The sequence below is a fragment of the Chelmon rostratus genome, chromosome 5 (assembly GCF_017976325.1).
Source record: "Chelmon rostratus isolate fCheRos1 chromosome 5, fCheRos1.pri, whole genome shotgun sequence".
Taxonomy (NCBI): Eukaryota; Metazoa; Chordata; class Actinopteri; order Chaetodontiformes; family Chaetodontidae; genus Chelmon; species Chelmon rostratus.
This window is the reverse complement of record NC_055662.1, coordinates 26,678,938-26,702,198: the sequence shown is the minus strand read 5'-3', so window position 1 is coordinate 26,702,198 and position 23,261 is coordinate 26,678,938. Positions and strand designations below refer to the sequence as shown.

Genomic DNA, 23,261 nt, shown 5'->3' with positions numbered 1-23,261 from the left:
TCAATTACAGATAAGGTGGACATATTCAATTATTCAAGGACTGAAAACCCCACCCCATCAGCTGGTGTAAACTATGGAGCCTGCAACATCTGCGTAAAATACGCAAAGAAGCGGCAGCACAATGAGGCTCCGGGCACAACTCGATTTAACAGTAACAGCACATGTGCGCAACTCAAAGTGTGCCAAGATTACTTATGGCCAGAGTAAGCCTATAGATTAGTCAACGGAGCTCTTTTGAGAGGGTCTCCAGCTCACCATGTGTGGCAGTTCCCCCTGAATTGTTGTTTTATTTCAGTGGGAGAGAGAAAACCCACACAAAGCGCAGTAATCACACTGGAGATCCTGGATGTAACCATGGAAGCGTTTGTCTCCGTCCTCAATGGGCTACCCGGCCATTCATTTACTGATTGCGCTGAATCAATATTTAGGCTTTTCAATTTTATTAGCTGCTCCGAGGGGGATTTTTTGGCACAACGCAAAAAGAAATTAGCAGCGGCCAACCACTTTTAATCGTTTTCTTATAGTGTTATACAATATGTCTGCTTGAGCTGTCTGGCATAATTGATGAGGAGTATCGCTACTCATTTGTTTCCTTTATTCTCTGCGCTATTAATCTACCACTGGCCACCAATCATTACTGACTCGCTTGAAAATCAATCATCTCGCATCCTTTCTTTGAAATTATCCAGCAAAGTTTGCCTGGTCGGCACACATCCATACCAGCAGCCCACACTCACAATGACAAACAGCAACGTCTATGAAAACAGACGTAAAATGAATCATTCCAACTTACCTGACACCTTGCTTGGCCTCTCTGTCCAAGATAAATTAGTATAATATATCTGTTGCTGAGGATAACATCGATAAGTGCTCCCAGGGTCCTCAGCTCCGTCTCTTCTCAGACAGCAGCCGGTAGCTGCATCATTTTGTGCTCTGCTGAATTCGGCTTTTCCTTCGGCAGCTTCGGGTTCCCGGTGAACAACATGGGATGAAGCGCGTTTGTCATCTAACGGGACTGAAGCCGGGAGAGATAACGAGAGACGGAGCGGCTCCCCTGTGTGTTCAGGACCTTCTCCCCTCTCTACACACAGCTCCGGGCTCCTGCAGCCATGTGAGGGCTGCTGCTACTGTACACACACACACACTCACACGACTCACTGTCCAACAGACGGATTAGTTTGTAGATACTCAGGGAGTCCTGCTCGTCCCCCGGTCGCTGCCTAATGAGACAAGATGTTTTAATCCCATTTGTCTCTCAAGGGTGCTCGGTGTGGTGGCGGACAGCTCCACCCTGCGCACCGAACAGGCATCTGTCCTCATGCTAGCTGTCCTCCCCTCTGTTGTTGTCACTCCGCATAAACTTTGCCAGCGTACTTCATTATAAATAACTTAAAATCTGAGGAAATGACATAACAAGCCGCAACACAAGCAGTTTTACACGAAAGGCCTCTTGTATGGGTAGCGACCTGTTGATTTAGTAAAACGCTAAAAACGTCATAAGCTAACTATACAGTGAGTAAATTGAATTTAATTAGCTATCTAGCTGAGCATGCATACCCTCCTGTAGCCCATAGCTTGTATCTTCATTGACAGGGCAGTTAGTTTAGATAGCTAAGCATTAGGACAACCTAAAAATAAATCATTCGCTAATTTAAACATTAAATTAGCTACGAATAGAGATGTATGAATAAAAATAATCAGATTCTAACTTTAACCCAAAATCTCAGTACTTGGTCTGTTCCCAGCATGGATATAAAAAATTGAGCTCCAACCAACTATTAGCTTGACCTTTAGCGCCATCTCGCGATTACAAATGAGGGCTTCGTTGGGGGCGTCGGCGTTTACGTCATCACGCAGATATTCTGTTGACGTGGCGTGAGCGGTAGCGCTTCAACAGTAGCTAGCAGGTAGGTAAGTTAACTAAGCGAAGGGAAGGTGAAACCGAATATACTCCGGTGGAAGTATGGATATTATTCAGGTCAACTGATTGATCTGTGTTCACATTTTCAGGTAAAGGCAGTTGCTGACGACTTCTTTCAAATATATAATTAATCAACTTTGACCACTGGCCGATAGAATGTACAAACGTTACTACCCAGATAACATAGGTGGACGCTAGTTAGCTCTAGCTAGCTTTGTAGCTTATAGTTCGCTAACTGTGGACGTGCGCTGTGCACCACACTCCTATCAGTACAAGATCAACCTGACAGTTCGTGAAAGCCACTGATTTGCTTTCTTAAACAGACGTATTTGTAAAATTACGTAGTTATTCCTATCGGACGACGATGTGGTCTGGACTTATGTGTTGTGAGAGAGACTGAGGTGGCTATGGTTATATAGTCATGTTAAGCGCCTAGTTAAATAGTAAATTAGCTAGCCGGGATTTTTATCCACAGTAACTCTTTACAAGCTTAGGTAGTTAATCGCACCCCTGCGCGCTTATTAAAGAAGATGCTTGCAGTTGTGTTTATAGTTAACACCTTACATTGCTAGCGTTAGCTGCTAGCGTAGCTAACATCACCTTACATCGGCCAGCAATCTGCTATTGGTGTTAAAGTTGTAACCTAGAGTGAAGCCTGCCTTGCTCATAGGTTACAGTTGTGATAGGGGAATAGCTAGGTAATGTTATCTGAAAAGATCAACCCGTGGTCGTAATGGTTAGTGAAGCAGAAACATTACGTAAACAGGGGACCTTGGCATCATTAAGATAAAATGTACTGCCTGTAATGTCACTTATGAAACTGAAAGAGGCCCAGTCTTATCCATCTCAACTAAATATAACTTGACTGCTCAGGACTACCAGTGAAATGGACTACATGTTTCGGCTACTATTCTGATCATAAGAAAAAATATAATTAGTGTAATTGAAGTTGCTGCCGCCTGCCCCTAATTGCAGGTTTCAGAGAATGAGAGGCATGTTTAGTCTTGTATGGTGCCTTAAAGTTCACACAGGCTAGCTTTCATGCACAGTCTTTTTTTATTCTGTGCAGTTAAATTGGTCATATTTCTAACTTCATATGAAGAAGTGGTCACATTTGGGATGACACCGATAGTTATACACTACTTTATAAAGAGTCCACTGTTACCGTTCCCCCATGCTGTGAAAACAATGGCATTGTAGTCACCTGCATGTACTGTATGGCCAAATGTGTGGTGATAAAACATATTTCGCAGTGTATCCCTCCCTTGTTTTAGGTCTATTGGTTCAAACATGTTTTCCGTGTTTTCTTCCCTCAGGGTCAAGATTACCCTGCTGATATACCCAAAGAATTTGCTGCAGAATGTGGTACTCAAGCCTGTCTCTGCTCTTCCCAACACAGTGAAGAAAAAATGTCCAGTAGAAGCCAGCACTATGGGTTCCAGTCAGCCACCATGGTGCAGCCTGCCAATGGCGGTCATGCCTATCTGTTTGGAAACAATGGCTCAGAGAACGACCTGTCAGAGGAGGATGGGGAGAGCTATGAGCTGCGGCCACGTGGCAGAGAGAGGCTGCGGAGAAGCACCTCCAGAGAGAAGATGGAGGATATTATCTACCTGACCAGGGATATCCAGGAGGGTGACACCCTGAACAGCATTGCCCTGCAGTACCATTGCTCAGTATGTCCGCTCAAACCTGTGTGTGTGTATGCTTGTCTTTCTTTCTCTATTTGGGAGTACCCACTCAACTCTCATTATCTTATTTCTTCTCTTACATTACACATATACACAAACATTCTCCACCCTCATAAATCTTCTAATAGTGATTAGAAATGTCTTACTTTTATATGAATTGACTAACCAGTTAGTCTATAGAGTTATAACAATAACATGCACAACATTAATTACAAGGGTCCAACTGATATCCTAATTATTTTATCTAACCAATATTCAAACAATGCAGAATAATGAATGTACAATAAGAGAGATGGGGTATTACAAATATCAAAGCATCAGGCAGATTTTCAGTGAAAAAGCTCTTTTAAAAAAAACACCGTACACTAACTGCCCAGCATCACATGGCAGGCACACATGAATAGCTGGTGAAAATAGTGGTACATTCAGCAGGTAAAGAGCCAGAGGCTTTCCTCAGGAGTTGGTAGAGACTAAATAACAGCTAAACAGAGAGCGAATATTGGATTTACATTCACCAGGTGGCCAGAAACACAAATCCAAATGGATGATAATGTTGCTCTGTAACTGCTGGATGTGTAAATAAGGAACTGATTTCTTCACCGTATGAACTTAAAACGCTCAGTGTTGATGCAAGTTTAAATGTAGGTGAAAACATAAGTATAAAATATAAATAATTCCTAATTATTATTAATTCCTACTTCCCAGTTGCCTTCCTGTTACAAAGAATTAGTTCATGACTGATGCAAACACTCTTACAACAGATCCAAGTTTTTTGATTTCGAGAGTTCAGTGCATTATTTCATTTTACGGCTCCTAAATGACAAGGTAATTTTTCTAAGGAGCATTTTTTAAATGGTCAGTGCTCTGTATAATTTCACCATAATCATATTGACAATATTTAGTACTCTTTGATAATATGGGTTTTACTTTACAAGTTTTGTCAGTTCTTGTATTAAATAATTAAAATTATTTCCAGCATGCTTTTTGGAGGACATCTGCACTTGGTATTTTGTATCATGCAGTGTGTTTTGCAATAAGCCATTCTGTTTTAGCGGTTGACTCAGAATCCAGAGAATTCAGATGACAGTAAATGTAAAATATTAATTTGTGTCTGTATGCGGTATAGTAAATGTATCTTTTTTGTGTGTGTGTTTCCTAGGTGGCTGATATAAAGCGTGCCAACAACCTTTTGACAGAGCAAGACTTCTTTGCCCTACGGTCGGTCAAGATTCCTGTGAGGCGCTTTAGTGTCCTCACAGAGACTCACAGCACTGGACCTCACAAATCAGCCTCCCCCTCAGGTGCCAGGCGTGTACCCCAGATCTCTTCCATGACCTCCCTCCCCTCTGAGTCCTCCACAGACTCTTCTTCATCCTCTACCGACAGCGTGGAAGGATTTCTCCTGGAGAAGGACAAGGACATTGAGCGGCTGGTGAAGTCCACAGGTCCGTCTCGGAGCAGCCTGAATGAGGTTGTGTCCTCCTTAACGCTGCAGCAACAGCAGCCACTGCTAGGAGAAGTCGAGTATAAACCAGCACAAAAAAAGGACCCTTATTATGGAGCAGACTGGGGCATGAGATGGTGGACGGCTGTGGTCATCATGCTGGTTGTTGGCATTGTTACACCTGTGTTTTATCTGCTGTACTATGAGGTTCTCATGAAAGCTGACGTCAGCCATCATGGCATTCCTACACAAGCTCAAGGCGACATGCCTCATGGACATCTCCAAGACAATAATTTGGATCTTCCTGTTGGATAAAACAGCAGCGCAGATGCTGGACAGCAATGTGGTTTATGGAGATCCCACATGCACTCGATGTGGACAAAGCAGGAAGCGGTGAACACGGAGGGCTTGAGAAAACATAACAAGGGATTATCACTTTACATACAAGTTTGTTGCTAACTCAGAGACCAAATAAAACTGGGTGGATGTCCCCATTTGAGTAGTTATTATAGATTTAATACAGCAATGCAATCTGTCTGACTGAGACAGTCACTTTATAGTGGGGACAGTTACCAAGTAGAGGGACTAGTAATAAGGGTGCGGCCACAGTCATGCCGTGTGTCGGTCCAGCCAGATATGCTGTACAGAGTATAAAATGGGCCAAAAATAACAAGTGATATGATTGGCTCAGTTTTTTTCAAAATGATGGATACATTTCAGAGTTGTTATCAGTGTCGCCAGTAGAATTGAGGTGATGTTTTTTCATCTATGCTGCTGCACTCTCAGTAAGCTTCACACAAACTGCGGGACAGAAAGTAACACTAACCAGTTTGTTTATTCAGTAATGAGGCAGTGGTCACACCCTGAGAGAGTAATTAATTCTGTGGTTGTGGTTTTAAACCAGTTTTTACTTAATTTGGTCCAACTGTATTTTTTGCCATGTTAGAAATAGTGTATTTTCCAACGCTATTGCTGCCATTGTGTTTAATATAGAGTTAATTTATTACAAGACTATTGAGCATTTGCCTTTACCACTCAAACAGTATTCAGAGTTACCAGTTAAATTATGTTTTTGAATTTCCATGAAAGTTGCTTGAATTTTTCTTTCCTTTAGCTTGCTTGGAGAGAAGTGCATTTTTTTCCATTTCAAAAAACCTCAAAGAGCATGGTGAGGAAAATGGGAAATGCACAGTATTCCCACAATGACTCATTCTTGTAATTATGTGAAATTTTAGACTTTGTTATGTAGCCCTTTTATTTTATCACCGTCTTCACTTGACACTTCATGAAATGCATAATGTGTTTTTGACAGTATGTGCCTTTCAAACTGTGGAAATGTGCTACAGGCTGGAAAATAAATACATCTATTTTGAATAAATTATTGCCAGTATGCACATAGTTTGGAATTTCTTATTTACATAAGTCCTCAAGGAAAGCTTGCGCCTCAAGATCAAACAAAGCAAACAACCATGACTCTGCTAAACAGTATTCCCAGCTTATCTCCAACATTTAACGAATAGAAACAATCACATACTGATTGTTTACTTGAACAGTGCAAGCTTTCTTGAGTTTGCATGGTTGAATCACACTTTCTCAGTATGTTGCTTCACCGTCCATATTATCATCACTGTCTGCAGCAAAATCTTCGCCATTGTCAAAATAGCTTTCAATGTAGTCGTTTTCCTACAGAGAAACAAAGGAAACAGTAAAATATTAACTCGGCTTCTAACATATCAACCATATTAACTTTCCTTTAACAAACTATGAAGATTTCAGGTTGTCATGTGTAATCTAACCTCTTCGATATCCTCTTCGTCATATTCTTCTGCTTCAATTTCCTCCTCATCATCCTCATTCCCCGTTTTCTTTTTGGTCTCATCGTCTGATTTTTCAAGGTTCCCATCATCTTTCTTTTCCAGTTCCTGAAATATTGACATATTAAATAACTTGTGCAAAACATTTGCTTGCTCAGAAGGACATATATAGTTTTTGGTAAGCACATGTGCATCCTGAGCTCTTATATACTGCACCATCTACCCCCCTTTACATGATAAAACACATCAAGAGAAAATAAACAGTGCATGTAATGCTCAGTAGCTGAACACAACAAATAAGTTCAGAAAAACTTACATCTAATTTAGTCATCATATCCTCTGTGTGTTTGCGTGATATCACAGTTTTCTTCTTTGTGCCTGTTGGATTTAAGCATTTGGTCTTTATTCTTATGGCCATTTATTACTGTACAATTACATATATATTACATAATATATTCTATATATTAGATAATGGCTGTAATACCTGGTTTAGCCCGCCGTTTTTTCACTTGGGGCATCAATTCTTTTGGGAAAAGGTTCCAGTCTAAAATATTAAGAGTACTTCCGTTATTTTCCACTTATTTCTCTACTTGCTCTAATCAAGTGACAGTATGTTGTGCAAGTACCTGGAGTCCATTCCTCATCCTCCATCTGGCTTTTCTTGAGGTATCTTTCCGTGTATTTCTCCACGTCTGTTTCATATAAACAAGAGAAAGTTCTGCTTCAGTATACTCTTAAACAAGTCCCAATTCACGCTCACATCACAATCAGCAGTTTATCATAACTAGAGTCTTTCACCACAAACCACTGGGTGCTCCTCCTGATTCTTAGCCACAACGGTTAATCATAGGTTGAATAGTTTTGACTATACTACTTATTATGGATATATTTAGCTCATCACTGAAGAGACCCTATCAGGCCAGACCATAGAAATTGTATTAAAACCATCAGATGGGGTAGCAGCTGTAACTCAATATTCTGCCATAAATCTGCCTTTCTCTACTTTACCCAGATATCTTAATTAAATGTGTCAGTTCCTAAGTGCTGCATTATCTTCCCTCACAGCCGCCAATAGTCTTGCCATTGCATTTCTATTAGATGTCAGATTTCTAATGCACTACTCTCCTCACCTGCTTTATTGGAGTGAGGTCTGATGTTGTGTGGAAGCCGCTGCATCGATCCCCTCAGCTCCTGTTTTAAGGCCAGCATGTAGTCCTCATCCTCGCCAGCTTTTAACGGCACTGGCTTAAACTCTGTGTTCTGGAGGAGAACAGATAGTGGAAGGGAGATGACAGCAATCATGTGTAAGAGGTATGTTACTGTTAGCTTTGGATAAACATGTTGGTTTGTTGATGCTGGGTTACCTCCAATTTCTTTCTTCAAGAGCTTACATTTTAGTTGAACTAATAGGATGCCATTTCATCAGTTTACAGTCAAATTCTGTGCAGGAAAATAGTACCAACCTGTTCCCAACTGATCCTACAAGTAAAACTGAAAGAAGTAATATAAGGGCAGTTAAAACGCAGTCTTTCCAATCTTTCAGGTAATGGTGCACAACTAATTTGGTACAAATAAGAAAAAGCTGCCTCAATATATTGAATGAATGATTAAGTTATTCAAATTGGTGTATCTGTTATCAGTGGGACCTACAACATGTAAAAGTGAACAATAGTGAAGTGATTAACTTGAAAAATAATACTGACCCTCAAGAGCCTCAAAAGCCCCAGGTATGTCAGTTAGTCTATGTTGAATTGCTTTGGAAAATATATACCACCAAATCAGATGTCATGGTCTCTAGGCCTGTGAAAATAGCCACCCTCCGCCCAATGATGTAGCAAACAATAGAGGCATGCTCACACAACTGACGTTCTCGAGAGATGCTCAATTTTAAACAGGTGCAGGCTCTTAACATGATGAAGACTAATGTTACTTTACCAATTTATCATTTTATTCGTGGTAATACAAATTGATTTTTCCGACACATTTTCTTTATACATGTCTACTTTGTGAGGACAAATAGATGTATGTATAATAGATGTCCAGTATTTGTTGACAGGCAAGGGAGACAAATTTCACCTGTCTCTCTGACAACAACAACAAATACTGGTGCAGTTAGAGGCTTGAATCACTCCCGTCCAGGTGAGTTTAATATACTGCAATTCAATATGTCATCATGGGATCTCTGCATTTGTGTGTGTGTGTGTGTGTGTGTGTGTGTGGATATGTATTACTGATTTCCTGAGGACATAAAAACAGAGTCACAGGCCAGGTGAAGCCTTGGCTTATGGTAAGATTAGGTTCAGCATCAGGTTAAGGTTAAGGTAAGTCTCCAGGATTGAATGTCAGTTTATGTAATGGCCCCAAAAATGATAGAACCACGATTCTCTCTCTCTCTGTCTCTCTCTCTCTCTCTGTGTGTGTGTGTGTTCGGTACTTACCGGAAACAGCGGGCTGGGCCCCACCCTGGCTTCTGGCATGCTGCCCCTGCCGATGCCCAGAGCCTCCACACTGAACGTGAAGGCAGCCACTCCACGACCCCTGCCTGCCATGGCTGCAAGCCTCTTCTGCCCCTGCAGCACAGAGTCCACATGTCTGCAGTCAACTTCACTGTCAAACACGTGTACACACAACAAGTTCATGTCCCACAGCCTTCATCGCCGTTTGCCTCACTTTGCCCACTGTGCAACGCCGGTTAACACTGAAATACATTAGAGACGCATATACATACACAAAAAGTTGTAATACTCACTATGGGACTTAGTAAACTGCTCCTAATTTGGAGACGTAAAATCGTACAAGTCTGTGTATTTCAGGGCTATTAAGCGGCATTTAGCCTTAACTAAGTCTTCATGTTTTCACTTCACGACTTAACTTCTCATTTACACTCAGCTACTAGTTTGTTCGGTACGTAAACAAACTCCTGAAATCACTAAATTTAACAGAAAACCTGGTGAAGTCTGCACCGCTTTGCTAACACCGGCGTGGGAAGCTGTGCTCACACTACACTCAGCAGTAAATGTGGCTTTAACTCACCCCGCCCCGTGTGTGACGTTTGAGAAGGCGTGGCTTATTTACAGCCAATAGTGGCGGGGTTCAGGGCGGTCGTCACTCATCGGCTCGCCCAATGACATCGCTCTCCTGCAACAAGGGTGTGTCGGCCGCCACCATCACATTAACCCCAAATGAAAACATATCACCTCTAGCTAGACGGCTAGCTACACCTCTCCGCCGCAAAATCACCTGACAGCGCACGACCCGCAGCAGGTTACTTCGAAAAGTGCATGAACTGGGATGTCTGCAGCCGACTGGTACGCTCACAAATCGCTGGGAGACGGACTCTTCTGGATCCAGGAGCGATTCTACCAGTCAGACAACCGGGCCAACATCTGGCTGCTCCGCGGCTCACACCAGGACGTTGTGATAGACACTGGACTCGGCTTGAGGAGCTTACCTGACTACATCGACGCCAAGGGGCTGCTCGGCAAAGACCCGCAGAGAAAGAACCCGCTGCTGGCCATCGCCACCCACGCCCACTTCGACCACTCGGGCGGCCTGCATCAGTTCCAACAGGTGGGCGTCCACAGCGCCGAGGTTGATGCCTTGGCCAACGGAGACAACTTCGAGACGGTCACCTGGCTCAGCGACAGGGAGATCGCCGAGGCTCCCAGTCCAGGATGGAGGGCAAGGCACTACAAAGTCAAGGCTGTGCAGCCTACGCACATACTGCAAGAGGGTAGGTAGGAGATATATCCGCATATCAGCCACTGCTGATATGATTTATTACAGGGGAGTGGATCTGTGATCAAAGGCCGGTCTAAATGCATTTGCCTAGGGATAAGCATCATGGTCGATACCATTAGACGGTTTTTAATGGGTGCGCCTGGACTCAGTATCTTCAGTGTGCACATCATCCGCTGCACACAATCCTCTGTACCCCCACAGGAGGATTTCAGCGCACAAATAATTTTTAGAGGCACGTATGCCTGCACGTATAGAGGCATGCAACGTGCGGCAGAGAGGTACAGTAAAGTGATTGTTAGTGCTAACATTTTTCATCAGTTTCATGAGGGACGGTGCACGGTGTTACAAAAGGATGCTGTATTTGCTTAGGCAGGGTTACAATGAGGTGCTCGCCAGTGCTTAAGCAGGTGTACATGAATTAGTACTAGTGCAGAGACAGGTCATTTGCCACGGGCCTAGCATAAATGATGGTTTGTGAGATGTGACAATAAGAAATCTTCTTTTTAAGGCAGCTGCTGTGCTCATGCTTCACCTGTATTTGCAGAGCATCTCTATTTTTAGCCAGTGTGCAGATGACTTTGTCTACAAAGAAAAGAAAGGGGCCGAGAATGCAGAGACAGGCCATGCTTATGGAAAGCATCCCATAGAGTATTAATAACCTCCCAGCAGTGATATGGCCATCACCCACACGTCACAGATACACTAAAGATTTTTAGTTGTTGCACAAAGCTTATATCACTCAGGATGCTGCATTTGAGAGGAGAAGCTGTTTGTTGTTGGAGTTTGGACGGAAACCTTTCCCCTTTGAGTATTTAGTGTCCTTACAGGGAATCATTTCTGCATCGTCAGTCAATACACAGACTTGTTCTGCTGTGTCAGAGCCACTGCTGCAGTGCAGATGGAGTATCTCATTGCTTGGTGTGTAAGTTTCATCCTCCTGTCACACTGTGCCACTCATAGCTGTTCTGGACCAAATCAATTACAAACAGATTGTCCTCGACTCTGAATATCATGATGATTTGAGATGACATGTGGCAATCACAAATATAACTCTGACTTGATTCCAGCCAGCCATATTATGCAGAACATAAGGATGTAGTTTGGATGCAAGTCTGGGAACGGGATGCATATTCAGTCAAAGTTATACGTTACATTGTGTTTGTATGTGTGAATGATTTTGGTAATATGATCCTATGTCTTCCTCTCACCTGTCTAGGTGATGTTATCAACCTGGGTGACAGACAGCTGACTGTGCTCCACATGCCGGGTCACTCTCGGGGAAGCATCTGCCTCCACGACCGTGACAATAAGCTGCTTTTTAGCGGAGATGTGGTGTACGATGGCTCCATGATTGACTGGCTGCCCTACAGCCGCGTCAGTGACTACATCAGCAGCTGTGAGCGCCTGGTGGGGCTGGTGGACAGTGAACAGGTAAAACTGGAACACAGCAGGGGTTGGTTGCACCATTTCAGATCATAGCCCCACTATCTTGGGTCAGATTAATGGAGCTCTGATGCATCCAATCCCATGATCTGAAAAATATAGATTTCTATTAAAATGTCACTCAGAAATGTCCATTATATCTACATTTTAGGTGCAGAGCTGACTTTTATTCACCACCCTCAGTGACAATCAGATTTTATAGTTTACCAACAGCATTTTTCTTGCAAACACATCTGAAGAATGGAAAACAAAATGAAGTTAATTCCATGCCAATCAAAATATTTACCAGAAATGTTTTTTCAGCTGTTTGTAATAATCCTCCTTAAATCAGAGCTATGTACCAGGTACTGATGGACACATTTGGTAGCCAGAGAAATTATGCTTTAGTCCGCCACAACTGATGATTTAATAATTCACGTACAACCCCGATTCCAAAAAAGCTGGGACGCTGCGTAAAAATGATTAAAACAGAATGTGATTATTTGCTCATCCTAAAGCTAAACAGGTTGATTGGTAACAAGTGATATTGCCATGATTGGGTTTGAAAGGAGCATCCTGGGAAGGCTCAGTCATTCAGAAGTGAGGTTCAACACTTTGTGAACTAGATGGGCTCAGGAACACTTCATAAAACCGTTGTCAGTAAACACAGTTAGTTTGTAAATGATATTTAAGTTTTGCACAGCATCCCAATTTATTTGGAATCGGGATTGTAGCGTATACATCATTTTAACGTGTTTGACAACTGGCAAATTCATCAAACAGGTTGACCAAGTCCTCCCAGGACACTACAACACCTTCGGTGCTAAGCGGCTCCACCGGCTTGCATCCACATATATCAGCCGAGCTGGAACGTGCCCTGCCAAGTTCTCCACGTTTGCCTGGAGTACCCTGGCCGGGGTGGCGCTGCGGGCATGCAATCCACGGAGTGCCTGCTAATGAGAGGGGACCACAGAGCTGGAAGAAGCATAAGTGCACAAAAAAAGGTGTTAAAATATGGAGGACATGAAAGAGGGGGAGACACCTCATTTATCAGTAACTTGATGTAACATTGTTCATTTACTTATGTAATCCAACAGAAATCTTATTATTGCCAAACCTTGTGTGAAATGCCCCTTTTGGGTTACATAAGTCAATAATCAGCATCATATGAAGCATATAATATAAAGTATTTATTAGTGTGATTCTGTTCTATACTGACTAATATGTATTTATTGGACCGAATATGATTATATGTATGTTTTTTTATACTTTAAGCAGTTGTGAAGTTAAAATAGCACAACAATGGTACAACTCTGCACTGCAGACAGAAAGCAGGGAGCCTTATGTTCCCCTCTGAGGCATTTGAAACAGAGTCAATATGGCCATAGTATTTCTCTATGCATTTTACAATGCTCAGTGAAGACTCAGTGTCGACTACCTCCTATGTTTGTAACAGTGCTTTGTACTATTGACAAATCTAAGGCTTTGCTATCAGACATTGACAATAAAGCATCTGTTCTACTTGCCCTTCTCGGTGCTTCTATATGGAATTTCAGCTTTAACATAAGACAGGATGATCTCCTATGGGATTTGTCGCTGGAGGGAGAAAGAGAGAAGAACAGAATTGGATAGAATGTGATCCATTATATGCTCAAAGTGCAGAGAACTTAACGTACTTTACTGATCTAACAGAAATCTCTCCCGCTGCAGGAAAAAGTGTACATGCTGGAAAAGAAAACGTTTCCCTGAAGCTACTTTTGTATTCTGCTATACGACATTTAAATACAGTCGATGTTTGACCTGTTAACACACATATATTCTGTGCTACAATGACATGAGTAAGGAATATAGTATACTGTATATCAGTTGAGATACAGTTTCAACTTTAAAGGTTTCGCCATTGATAGATTTACATGTAATATTCCTAACAGAGTTCAAAAGATTAAGTCTCTGTTAGGATGTAGACAAAAATGATGAGGATGTGTGAAGAAACAGTCAGTTGTGAATGGATAAAACATTTATTATATTTAATGTTATATTATTTAAACATGAGATTTCCACATTTCTTATTTTATGTTCGCCTTCTAGGACGGCACACATGCAGAACACAAAGCCTGCTAACACGGGGAACTCTTGCAAGGTTATAACATTCAATGTTATCTATTCATAACAGTTAAAGATCTGCACATCATCTGTTAACACTATGATAATCAGGTATCAATATAGCTGCATTTATAACAAAATCAATAATGTAACAAAAGACAAAGAGAGGTTTATTTGTTAACTTATAAAAATTAATTTACAGGAACAAATGCTTCTTTTTCAAACATTTGACAGTTTTAATTCTTAGTAAAAATGGTTGCCCGAGTTCTGAGGAGACGGTTACCAAAGTAAAATCCACAGTAAACAAGAAAGAGAGAAGAAGAGGCTTTACTGCACTGACAGAGACACGACTCTCCTATAAGATTTGTTTTCACATGGACGCCTTCAGTCAGATGATTCTACTGCTGAGAGTTGTGTCAATGATAATAACTTACATAATAATAATAATAAAAACAGGTGGCAGTGTAAACAAAGCATTTTATTCTTGCTCTCACTATCATGACCTAATGGTTGACTGGAGTTTCATGTAAGTACTCTTAAGTTGCCTTGAATACAGCCACCATAAAGTATTGTCTAAGAAACGTTGCATAATATTTAATTGGTGGAGGTTTCACATTTTATTGGAAATTCAATAATAATCAGGGACTATTCTTAATATTCCTCAATACTGCAGTGAGGCAGTGTAGCAGAACTTAAAGTATGGCTTGGGTTTTGAATAATACTTAAGCTTTGGTTAATTTCAGTTTATTCTCGGGTTTGTTCTGTGTGTGTGGATCTGTTACCCAGTTCTGACGACAGCCTTTCAATAGTGTGCAGATAAATGTGTCAGAATTAAGACCAGAGCTCAGATTTTTACCCTGAAGAGATCACAGTAATAACCAGTACAGTAAGTATGAGCACTTGCATAAAGTTAAACTTTCACCAGGTTCATTGTTGAAATGATCTCAAGTAGTACGACATTTTAACTGTAAGTCAAATCATGCAAAAAACAAAATGGTGCATAGTAATTTTAGGAGAACCACAAAGATAATCTGTTGTATGAATATTTAGATACGTACACTGAAGTAGATCACAGTACAGGCAACAGACACCGACCCTTCGCTCCACACTTAACAGTTTCTAACATTTGAATCTTCTCGGTTATACCTTATCTTGGATGTTCGTCTGGCCACATGCTCACTGGCTTTCATAGCATAAACACCGCAAACCTTTATTTATAAAATACAGATAGGAAACATCCAGTCAAAAAACTGCTAGTGCATTAATGGAGATGACCTTGAAATAATGATTTTTTTTGTGGGCGGGATGGCTGATGCAGAGGACAAAACAAAACCTTTTCTAATATCAGAATTAGAGTCCAAGGACAGACAGTAGGCCTTTAGTATCACGTTCTCCCAAGCAGCACGACCATGATTTTTTCAAAGCAAAGCAGAGTACCTCCCATTCAGTTTTGGAACAGCTTCAAAATTGGGGCAACCCAGCAAAGTGCAGAGTCGCCTGCAGTGATTGTCACCTGTCTTTTGTGTTAGAAGACATTCCAGTTTGCCCCAGGAGGGTCTTCCATGATCCGTCCTCCGCCAGGAGGCAGGCTAGAGGCAGCTTATCCTCCTCAGGGCTGTGCATGTGGCGCAGCAGGTTGCCTGAGGTCGGTTCACATATGTTAAGCCAGTTACATCATGGTTTAATGAGCACTGGTGCCTTTAAGCCAGTGTAAAATGTCTGTCAGGCGACGCAAGTTCACACCTGACTTTGGAGCCAGTTGCGAGGATCTAGTCTGGCCCTGAGGTTCCTGAGGCTGCGGCGAGCCGGGGAGGGCCTTGAGAAGGGGGCTCCCTCAGATGACTCGGGGCTGTGGCTGCCCTCACTGTTGCTGGAGCTGTTGCTGGAGGTGGAGCTGGAGCAGGAGAGCGTGGTCTGCGTGCTGCGCTGCGACCGCGGCGATCGGGAGGAGATGGGGAGCGGGGCGAGCAGCGAGGAGGGAGGAGGCTGGCAGGGGCACTGGAAGGTCCCTCCTCCTCCGTACCCCCTCCCTCGAAGGGTGCTGAGCTTCGCATCCAGCGACAAAGTGCGGGGCCTCAGACGGGAGGGGGATGATGACAGGAGGGAGAAGTTTGAAGAAGGCTCGGGCCAGCCATGGCGCTGAGAGCAGGGACTGGTGCTGCAGTGGCTGTCGCTGTCTGAGGTCAGGCTTGCATCTGACGACAGCAGACCCAGCTGTGGACAGCGGTGGGGGCTCACGGGGCTCCGGGGCAGTCGATGGGGGGTGCAGGGGCTGTGGCCAGAAAGGCGGGAGGTACAGGGACGGGGGCGGCCAGCGCCTTTTGGGTTGCTCTCGTCAAACACAGACATCCAGGTGGGGGAGGTGCCCAGCTGGCTGCGGAGCTCCAGCTCCTGCATCCTCCGAGCCAGGATGTCTGACACGGTGCTGCTGAGGTCATCAGACGATTCAATAACTGCAGGAGAGATGCAGCAAATCTCATCATTATCACAGGACACACTGAAATAATCGGTTTGTCTTAAATACGAGATTTGAGTTGTTTATGAATTGGTAATCCAGTCATAATTTCAGATTAATTTTAAAGTTTCTTACACATTCATAAAGCAGGGCAGGGATTAGGATACTTCAATGCAAAATTAATGAATATTTTGATCTCACTGGAAGTATGGATTCTAGATGGATTTAGACACATTTGCAATTCATGAGACACGACTTTGTAATGTATCCTTGAGTTCAACTCTGAATGTTTATTTAATTTTTCTGAATAACAATCAGACGAAAAGATCCTGTCCTGTAATGCTTCGCAGGATCTACTCACTATCAGCCAGACGGGGCCGATCCTGGACTTCAACATTTAGCACAACATGAGTTCTATGGAGCCCTACTCCTGTTACTTCACCTGTCGTTGTAATAGGACGAGAGCAGAGCACGAATCTCAGCAGACACAGCGTTATCCTGCAGCAGAAGACCCTCACAGGAGGGTGTGGCAAGAGGCGCTGCCGGGAGGGGGGTTAGGAAAACCGAGAGGGAGGTTGGGGAGAGAGTGAGGGTGGAGTGGATAGGAGGTGTGCAACAGGTGGAGTTCCATGTTTTGATGGTCATGACAGAGATCAATAAAGGTTGATGAGTGTTTATTAAAGAAATGAATGTTAAGTAGTGAAGAGAGAACAAAAAACGATTCGTTCAAGGATGAAGATAATTCACCCGTTGAAAATTAATGGTGAAAGTTGATGAAAAATGTGGCGTTATTAATGAATAATGTATGAGGACACAAGGAAATAATAAAGAAGGACAAAGAGACAAAGCCAAGGAGTGATGAATTCAAGACACACAAGGAAAATTGAGAAGGACAAAGAGGGACAGAGAAACAAAGGACAGAGAGTGAGTCAGCGTGTCAGAGATAAGACCCTCTCTATCTACAGTACAGAGGAGTAAAGCAGAGTGTGAGTCTGAGATATCGGAGCGGAAAAATGTAATTGTGGCGGCATCTCTCATGCACATGGACCCAAGGAATTAAAGCTACACACAGTCACATGCAACGAAGGCACAGTCCTTTCTTTCCCTGCCGTCCCTTTCATTTTGTCCGCTTCCACCTGAGGTGACCGAAAATGTTTGCTGATCGCGTATCCACAGTGGTCTAAACAGGAGGAGGTCTTACCCATTTCGTGATAGAGTGAACCCTGCTTTGGTGGGACAGGAGCCGGTTTCCTTGGTGACGGCAGCTCAATTTTCATTAAGTCGTCACAGCAGTGCTTCCATTGGCCTGTATGTTGGAGATGACAGTCACTTTCAATGCACCAAGCAGCACATACGGATCAAACAACAGTATATATAGAGTCCTTCAAGCAGCGACAGTGACACACACTTCCTCTGTACTTACTCATGTCATAGAAATGTTGCCAAAAGGCCTCCATCCACCGGTGTGTGTCCTCGCGGCTGTCTGTGGTCAGCGTGTGTGTGACCTCCTCGCCGCCGTACTGGTTACTGATACAGATATTCTGAACTTTGCTGTGAGGGTCTTTCTCCGACGCACGTATTCTGGTCTCCTGAAACACGGGAGCGACAAAGAATGCAATCATCTTCCACAAAATGACTACAATCAGGAGTGAATGCCAGTGCTCCTGAGTGAACAAAATTACGTGCTGCAACAAGTGATCATTACGCCAATTGTAATTGTGAGTCCCCGCTGAAAATAAGCCTGCACTAATAAAGCCACTAATTAGTCCTCTTCCAAACCATTTCCCTTCAGCAATTATCCAACAAAAGGTGCAGACTCCCAATTCCCACCTCCTCCTTCTACTCCAAATGCGTCTAGGCCTATTTACAACCACTAGATGGGAGTGTTGCTCCATTAGTCCATTTGTCACGCATAACCGCCTCTTCCCTCTTTAGATGAGCCAGACAGCTGATAAAAGATCCTACAGACCTGATCTGACCGACTTGGCTTTAGGTCAGCTGTGAGGGTCAGAGGCTACAAGAGACTGAATGAGTCACTATGGAAGGAATGAGAAGCCCCACAGGCATCAACTCTCAGACACAGGAAATAAGATGATCGAGAACCTGACTGGCTCTTCACATTTGTGCCTGGAAAAATGGACGGACGGGAGAAATATGACTCCTGCTTGGATGGAGCTTGACTGCTGTGTCCTATTGTATTTGCAAAGACTCGAGAAGATATGGAGCAGATTTAATTTGGGAATCTTTAAAGCCTTTTATCTGGACATGTCTGCTCTTTTTCTAGCCTTGCTGAACATTTACACAGTTATGCCAGAAAGCTGAGAAAAAGAGCCAGTGTTATGCTCTCAGCTTCTGAGCAGCTCCACTGGGGGAACTGAGGGCTAAGTGCCTTGTTCGAGGGCACCCTAATAGTAGTTACTGAGAGAAGAGCATCGTTTCTTTTCGTTTTTTGCCTCAGAGTCTACTAGCTGGCTTGAGATTCAAACTGGCAGCAATCGATAATCTCAGTTCCTTACCATCTACGCTACCAATGCCTGAAGCATTACCAAAAAAGAACAACAACTGGTTCTGCAAGGCTGAATCAACCTCTGTTGAGTGTTTTACTCTGTTTCTCGATTTTCCTGTGATTCCTTTGCTGACCTTGTTGATGGCAATAGTGAAAGCTGGCTCAACATTAGCCTCTACATCTTGTTGCCGGTGGTAGCAGAAAAGGCTTGTTCCTTTCAGAACGGCATGCACTTCTGTCCAACTCTGAGGGTCACCGCCCAACTGCTGCGAGGCAGAAGAAAAGATCAGTTAAGTGTGGAGTAAAACAACACAAAAACACAAAGAGAGAGGGCAACACAAGAAGGAGAGGCGGGAAGTTAAGGAGGAGATAAGGACAGAAATAAACCAGGACAAAATCCAAAAATGATGGAGACCTGGAGAGGAGCGCACACACACCCGCCAACTTACCTTAACTTTCAAGCATCCACTCATCATCTGTTGGGTCATACAGTGAGGCTGAGCTGCGAGGCGGCAACACATACTGCCATAGAGCGGCAGCCAATAAGAACACTCTTCTACGGGGGGAGAGAGAGAGAGAGAGACGGATGGGCAAAAATAAACACCATCAATAAATAAAAATCTCCCCACATGACATTCAAAATTCACACGCAAACATGTACAGTCATGTGCATCCCCACAAGGACACACACACCTCTTCTCCATGTCGTACTGGCCCCCCTTTAACAAACAAAACAAGGCACAGGGGTGTCTAAGACTGGCAGCTGCACGGAGTGTCGTGAAGTGCAGCAATGAAACTTTACAGCAGGCTGAAGGGCCAATGAATAAAACACTAGGGGCCTGTCTGTCTGAGGTCTGGGCCCTTGTTAGCCCACATCATTACAGCTTTACACAGCAGTCACCTCACTAGCACAGCCTTTATTGCAGTGACCTTGACAATAGTTGTCTGTCAGAGAACATGGGAGGACAGAGGCAGGGGAGGAGGAGGCGCTCGGTTTAGGGGGAAAATATTAGAATGCGAGGAGGAGAAGGGGGAGCGTGACGAGTGAGAGGAGGGGAAAAAAAACGGACAGATGGCTGCTTTGGCAGGGAGAGGAGAAAGATGGCGAGGAGACAGACTGATGAAGGCTGCCACTCACCGTTGCCTGAGATGGTGAGGTCATGCGTGCGAAAGCTGTCCTGGATGTGTGACAGCGTCAGGGTGGTATGAGCTAAGAGGTGGTACTTCGGGCCCCTGTCAAGACACACGGAGAGGATGACATTTATTCTGTGTTTCAGCATGCATGTTTATACAAGAAAATGGCTTCCTGTGCTATCTGAAATAGAAGCTATTTCTCCCTCTAATCTAACTCTATTAACTTTAAACTTACGGTACAGAGGGAACTGGCAGCAGAAGAGGAGCTGACCCTCCATTGCTAACAGGACTACACGGTCCAGGCTCTATGGCTGCCCGGAGCTTTTTCCCAGCTGATCGCCCCAGTGAGGAGCTCAGTTTACTGGCTAGTTTCCTTGGCGTGCTCCCTGCTGAGTAGTCGTCCTCCGAGCAGCAGCTGTACAGCTCAACACGCAGCTCAAAACCCGGACTGGCTTCATTGCTGCGAAAAAGATAAGCGTGAGCGCATCAGTGTCTCCCACAGGATGTATGTGAGTATTTCAGTCTTACGTGTGGTTGCAGGTTGCAGATCACTTACAATACGATGGTGTTGTCAAAGCAAATATCGGTGAGCGTCCGGTCCACTATCACCATGTCTGTGTCGAAGATCTCTCCTCCCAGCTGTAGCAGGCAGAACACTGCACACCGGTGCAGCTCTACAAAGGACAGGGCAGAACAAAAGACGCAACATTTGTGAGACCTCGCAACAGCTTTCATTCAATTGCATCACTCGAAAAGTCATTTTCAGCTCAAAAACTGTTCCAACAAAGCGTTGAGGCCAAAGGCTGGAGAGGGCGTATGATCTGAGTCATTAAAGTTCAGCCCCTCCATTTGGCTGACAAGCACTTCTTCTCTTGTTAGTTTCAGCTCAGAAAGCTCATTGGCCAGCTGTGCTAGGAATTCCTGCGAAGCATTGTTGGCTGTTTTGTGGTGGAAAATGAGGCACAATGGTCTTTAATGTTGCAGCAGCCAGTGAGAGCCGGAACACAACAGCTGCCTTCTGAATGCACTGCGAAAACTGAAGCTATTTCAGGGAATACACGTGCATTGTAAAGAAGCTGTAATACTCTTTTTTGGGCACGCTTCGCTATGATTATGGGTAATTGGATGAATCCTTGTACCGAAAAACAACACCATCATATCCATAATAACAGTGAGATGTAAGAAATAGTACCTTGGGTATCATTCTTATAAAAAAAATATATAAACAGTGTGGCACGTGATGGTCTGGTTCTTCTATTGTGTTGTGTTTTCTTCTTCTTCTGCTGCTGCACAACCAAATTCAATCATTTTGCTACTTTGCGTTAAAAATCAAGGTTACAGTTGAAAAGGCTGAGAGAGGCGGCCTGCTCCAACCTGTGTGCCTCCCCATCCACACCACATTGACTCTTAATATTCAAACTTATTATTCCAAGAATGAGCTCAACGCCCATACAAATAAAATATGATTGGACACATGAGAGAGGCACATGCGTTACTCCTCCCTGCCTCCGGGGCTCAGTTTACGTCTCGGTGTGTTTAATGACCTTGACTAACAGCCTCATTAAGCTTTGTTAAGACTCTACTACCTGTCTCTTGAGTTCATTTATATGTGCAGGTCATGCAGATTAATTCCATTCAAGTTGCCAGGGGAGAGAATGAGCACTGAGACTGTTTGCACGGGGGTTAACCCACATTGAGTCCATCAGGAGGGGGCGGAACAGCTAACAGTCGTATAAAGATTGCCAGTGTTATATTTTTAACGCACCATTGAATTCTAAGATTGCCATAAAAGCGGTTAAATGTGACCTGGTTCACAAGACAAAAGACTCTGGGAGTTCCTTAAATGCATAACAGATTTCAGTTGTCTGCTAATAATGACCCAGTTCCGCCGGTGTGCTGCTGCTTCAGAGCCAAGAGGCAAAGCCAGCAGGGCCGAACAGTGGGTCAGGTTGTGCTGCCAGGAGTTTCTCACGTCTAAAAAAATCAGTTCCTGTAAAATGCAGCGATATCTGGCAACGCCGCAGCAGATTGTAACGATCAGCTCCAGGAGTTCTGTGATGGACCCTGCGTGCAGCAGGAAAAAACTCATACTGTCTGCACAGCTCCATGGGTCAGCATATTTTTAAAATATGAAGCTAAAAGTCCACATCAGTGTTTCACCCTGGAGCAAATGATGAAAGGCCATTAATTTTCTTCAGGCATGAGGGATTGCATGCTAACCCCTGAGCTTGTACGAAGCTTTCGCACACATTCAACATCTTTGAGTTAGCTTTTTCATAACCGTGTGAAGGCACACACCACTTCCCACCGCGGCGAATCATTAATAAATCCTACTGGCATAAATCATTAAAAAACCCATCAATGAACTTCTTCGCACGCACACACAGGTGGCTCCTCACCTCCTTTGTTCTTGAAGTACTCTGTGTCTTTCCACATGAGAGGGATCCGAAGATCTGTAACGACAACAGGCAGAGGATTAGACCACAAAAATGTTAATCCCCCTTGCTGTCTGACTGACGTGTGTGTATCTGTATGTGCGTCTCCCCTGTCCATGCTGCTTTCAGCCACTGGTTAACATGTCCACAGTTAATTAATGACTGTGTGAGTGTCTGCAGCATGCGCTCCAGCTGGGTGCCAGACATGCAGCACTGCCCCCTGTGAACCCCTACCCACAAACACACACACACACACAACTCATTAATATTTATTCTTCACCTTCTCATCATTTCCTAAAAACAAACACAACAAGAGCGGCTTGAAAAAAACTAAACGTTCGCTCCTGTTGTCTCGTTCCCTGGTGTGAATGATCTGTCTGCAGTGCGCTTCATAATCATTCATCTGACTGCCCTCTCTCATACTGCAGCATCTGCAAGTCACCACGTTCACCTCAGTCAATAAGGAGAGAATAAAACATCTAATAGAGAGAGAGAGGAAGCTGGATCTCAGCATTTGCCTGACAAGAGGAGCTTTGCATTAAACTATAACACTAAATGGATCACAAAGATTTAATTCAATCCGCCAGAAAATTCT

At 43.6% G+C, this 23,261-nt stretch overlaps 4 protein-coding genes across 9 annotated transcripts in view; 2 read left to right on the top strand and 2 right to left on the bottom strand.

The window, feature by feature from the left end:
- Positions 1 to 1,889: 1,889 nt before the first annotated feature.
- Positions 1,890 to 6,456, top strand: lysmd3 (LysM, putative peptidoglycan-binding, domain containing 3). 2 transcript variants are annotated; one of them, XM_041937032.1, is made up of 3 exons: positions 1,890 to 2,010; positions 3,321 to 3,597; positions 4,772 to 6,456. In XM_041937032.1, exons 2-3 carry the CDS (start codon positions 3,331 to 3,333, stop codon positions 5,369 to 5,371), a joined length of 867 nt encoding a protein of 288 aa, XP_041792966.1. In that variant the 5' UTR covers positions 1,890 to 2,010; positions 3,321 to 3,330; the 3' UTR covers positions 5,372 to 6,456. The 2 variants fall into 2 exon arrangements, with proteins under 2 accessions (XP_041792966.1, XP_041792965.1); XM_041937031.1 differs by having other exon boundaries at positions 1,895 to 2,010; positions 3,238 to 3,597.
- On the bottom strand, positions 5,726 to 9,836 carry polr3g (polymerase (RNA) III (DNA directed) polypeptide G). Its single transcript, XM_041937033.1, has 8 exons — positions 9,620 to 9,836; positions 9,309 to 9,440; positions 8,001 to 8,130; positions 7,497 to 7,562; positions 7,355 to 7,414; positions 7,187 to 7,248; positions 6,853 to 6,978; positions 5,726 to 6,739 (listed from the first exon to the last, which is right to left on the bottom strand). Exons 2-8 carry the CDS (start codon positions 9,417 to 9,419, stop codon positions 6,650 to 6,652), a joined length of 645 nt encoding a protein of 214 aa, XP_041792967.1. The 5' UTR covers positions 9,420 to 9,440; positions 9,620 to 9,836; the 3' UTR covers positions 5,726 to 6,649.
- A 211-nt stretch (positions 9,837 to 10,047) lies between these two features.
- mblac2 (metallo-beta-lactamase domain containing 2) lies at positions 10,048 to 13,550 on the top strand. The gene is made up of 3 exons (XM_041937836.1): positions 10,048 to 10,603; positions 11,828 to 12,042; positions 12,817 to 13,550. The coding sequence occupies exons 1-3, from the start codon at positions 10,162 to 10,164 to the stop codon at positions 12,988 to 12,990; spliced, it is 831 nt and encodes a 276-aa protein (XP_041793770.1). The 5' UTR covers positions 10,048 to 10,161; the 3' UTR covers positions 12,991 to 13,550.
- A 494-nt stretch (positions 13,551 to 14,044) lies between these two features.
- rtkn (rhotekin) overlaps positions 14,045 to 23,261 on the bottom strand; it is a 54,696-nt gene continuing 45,479 nt past the window's right edge. For 4 of the 5 annotated variants that reach the window (XM_041937885.1, XM_041937889.1, XM_041937887.1 and 1 more), the window contains exons 3-11: positions 22,631 to 22,684; positions 20,788 to 20,905; positions 20,467 to 20,691; positions 20,236 to 20,330; positions 19,547 to 19,653; positions 19,232 to 19,363; positions 18,015 to 18,180; positions 17,793 to 17,897; positions 14,045 to 16,589 (exon numbers count right to left, since the gene is read on the bottom strand). In XM_041937885.1, coding sequence (XP_041793819.1) covers positions 15,874 to 16,589; positions 17,793 to 17,897; positions 18,015 to 18,180; positions 19,232 to 19,363; positions 19,547 to 19,653; positions 20,236 to 20,330; positions 20,467 to 20,691; positions 20,788 to 20,905; positions 22,631 to 22,684 — 1,718 coding nt within the window. In that variant the 3' untranslated portion in view covers positions 14,045 to 15,873. The remainder of the gene's footprint in view (positions 16,590 to 17,792; positions 17,898 to 18,014; positions 18,181 to 19,231; positions 19,364 to 19,546; positions 19,654 to 20,235; positions 20,331 to 20,466; positions 20,692 to 20,787; positions 20,906 to 22,630; positions 22,685 to 23,261) is intronic. The other variant, XM_041937886.1, reaches the window with a different exon arrangement.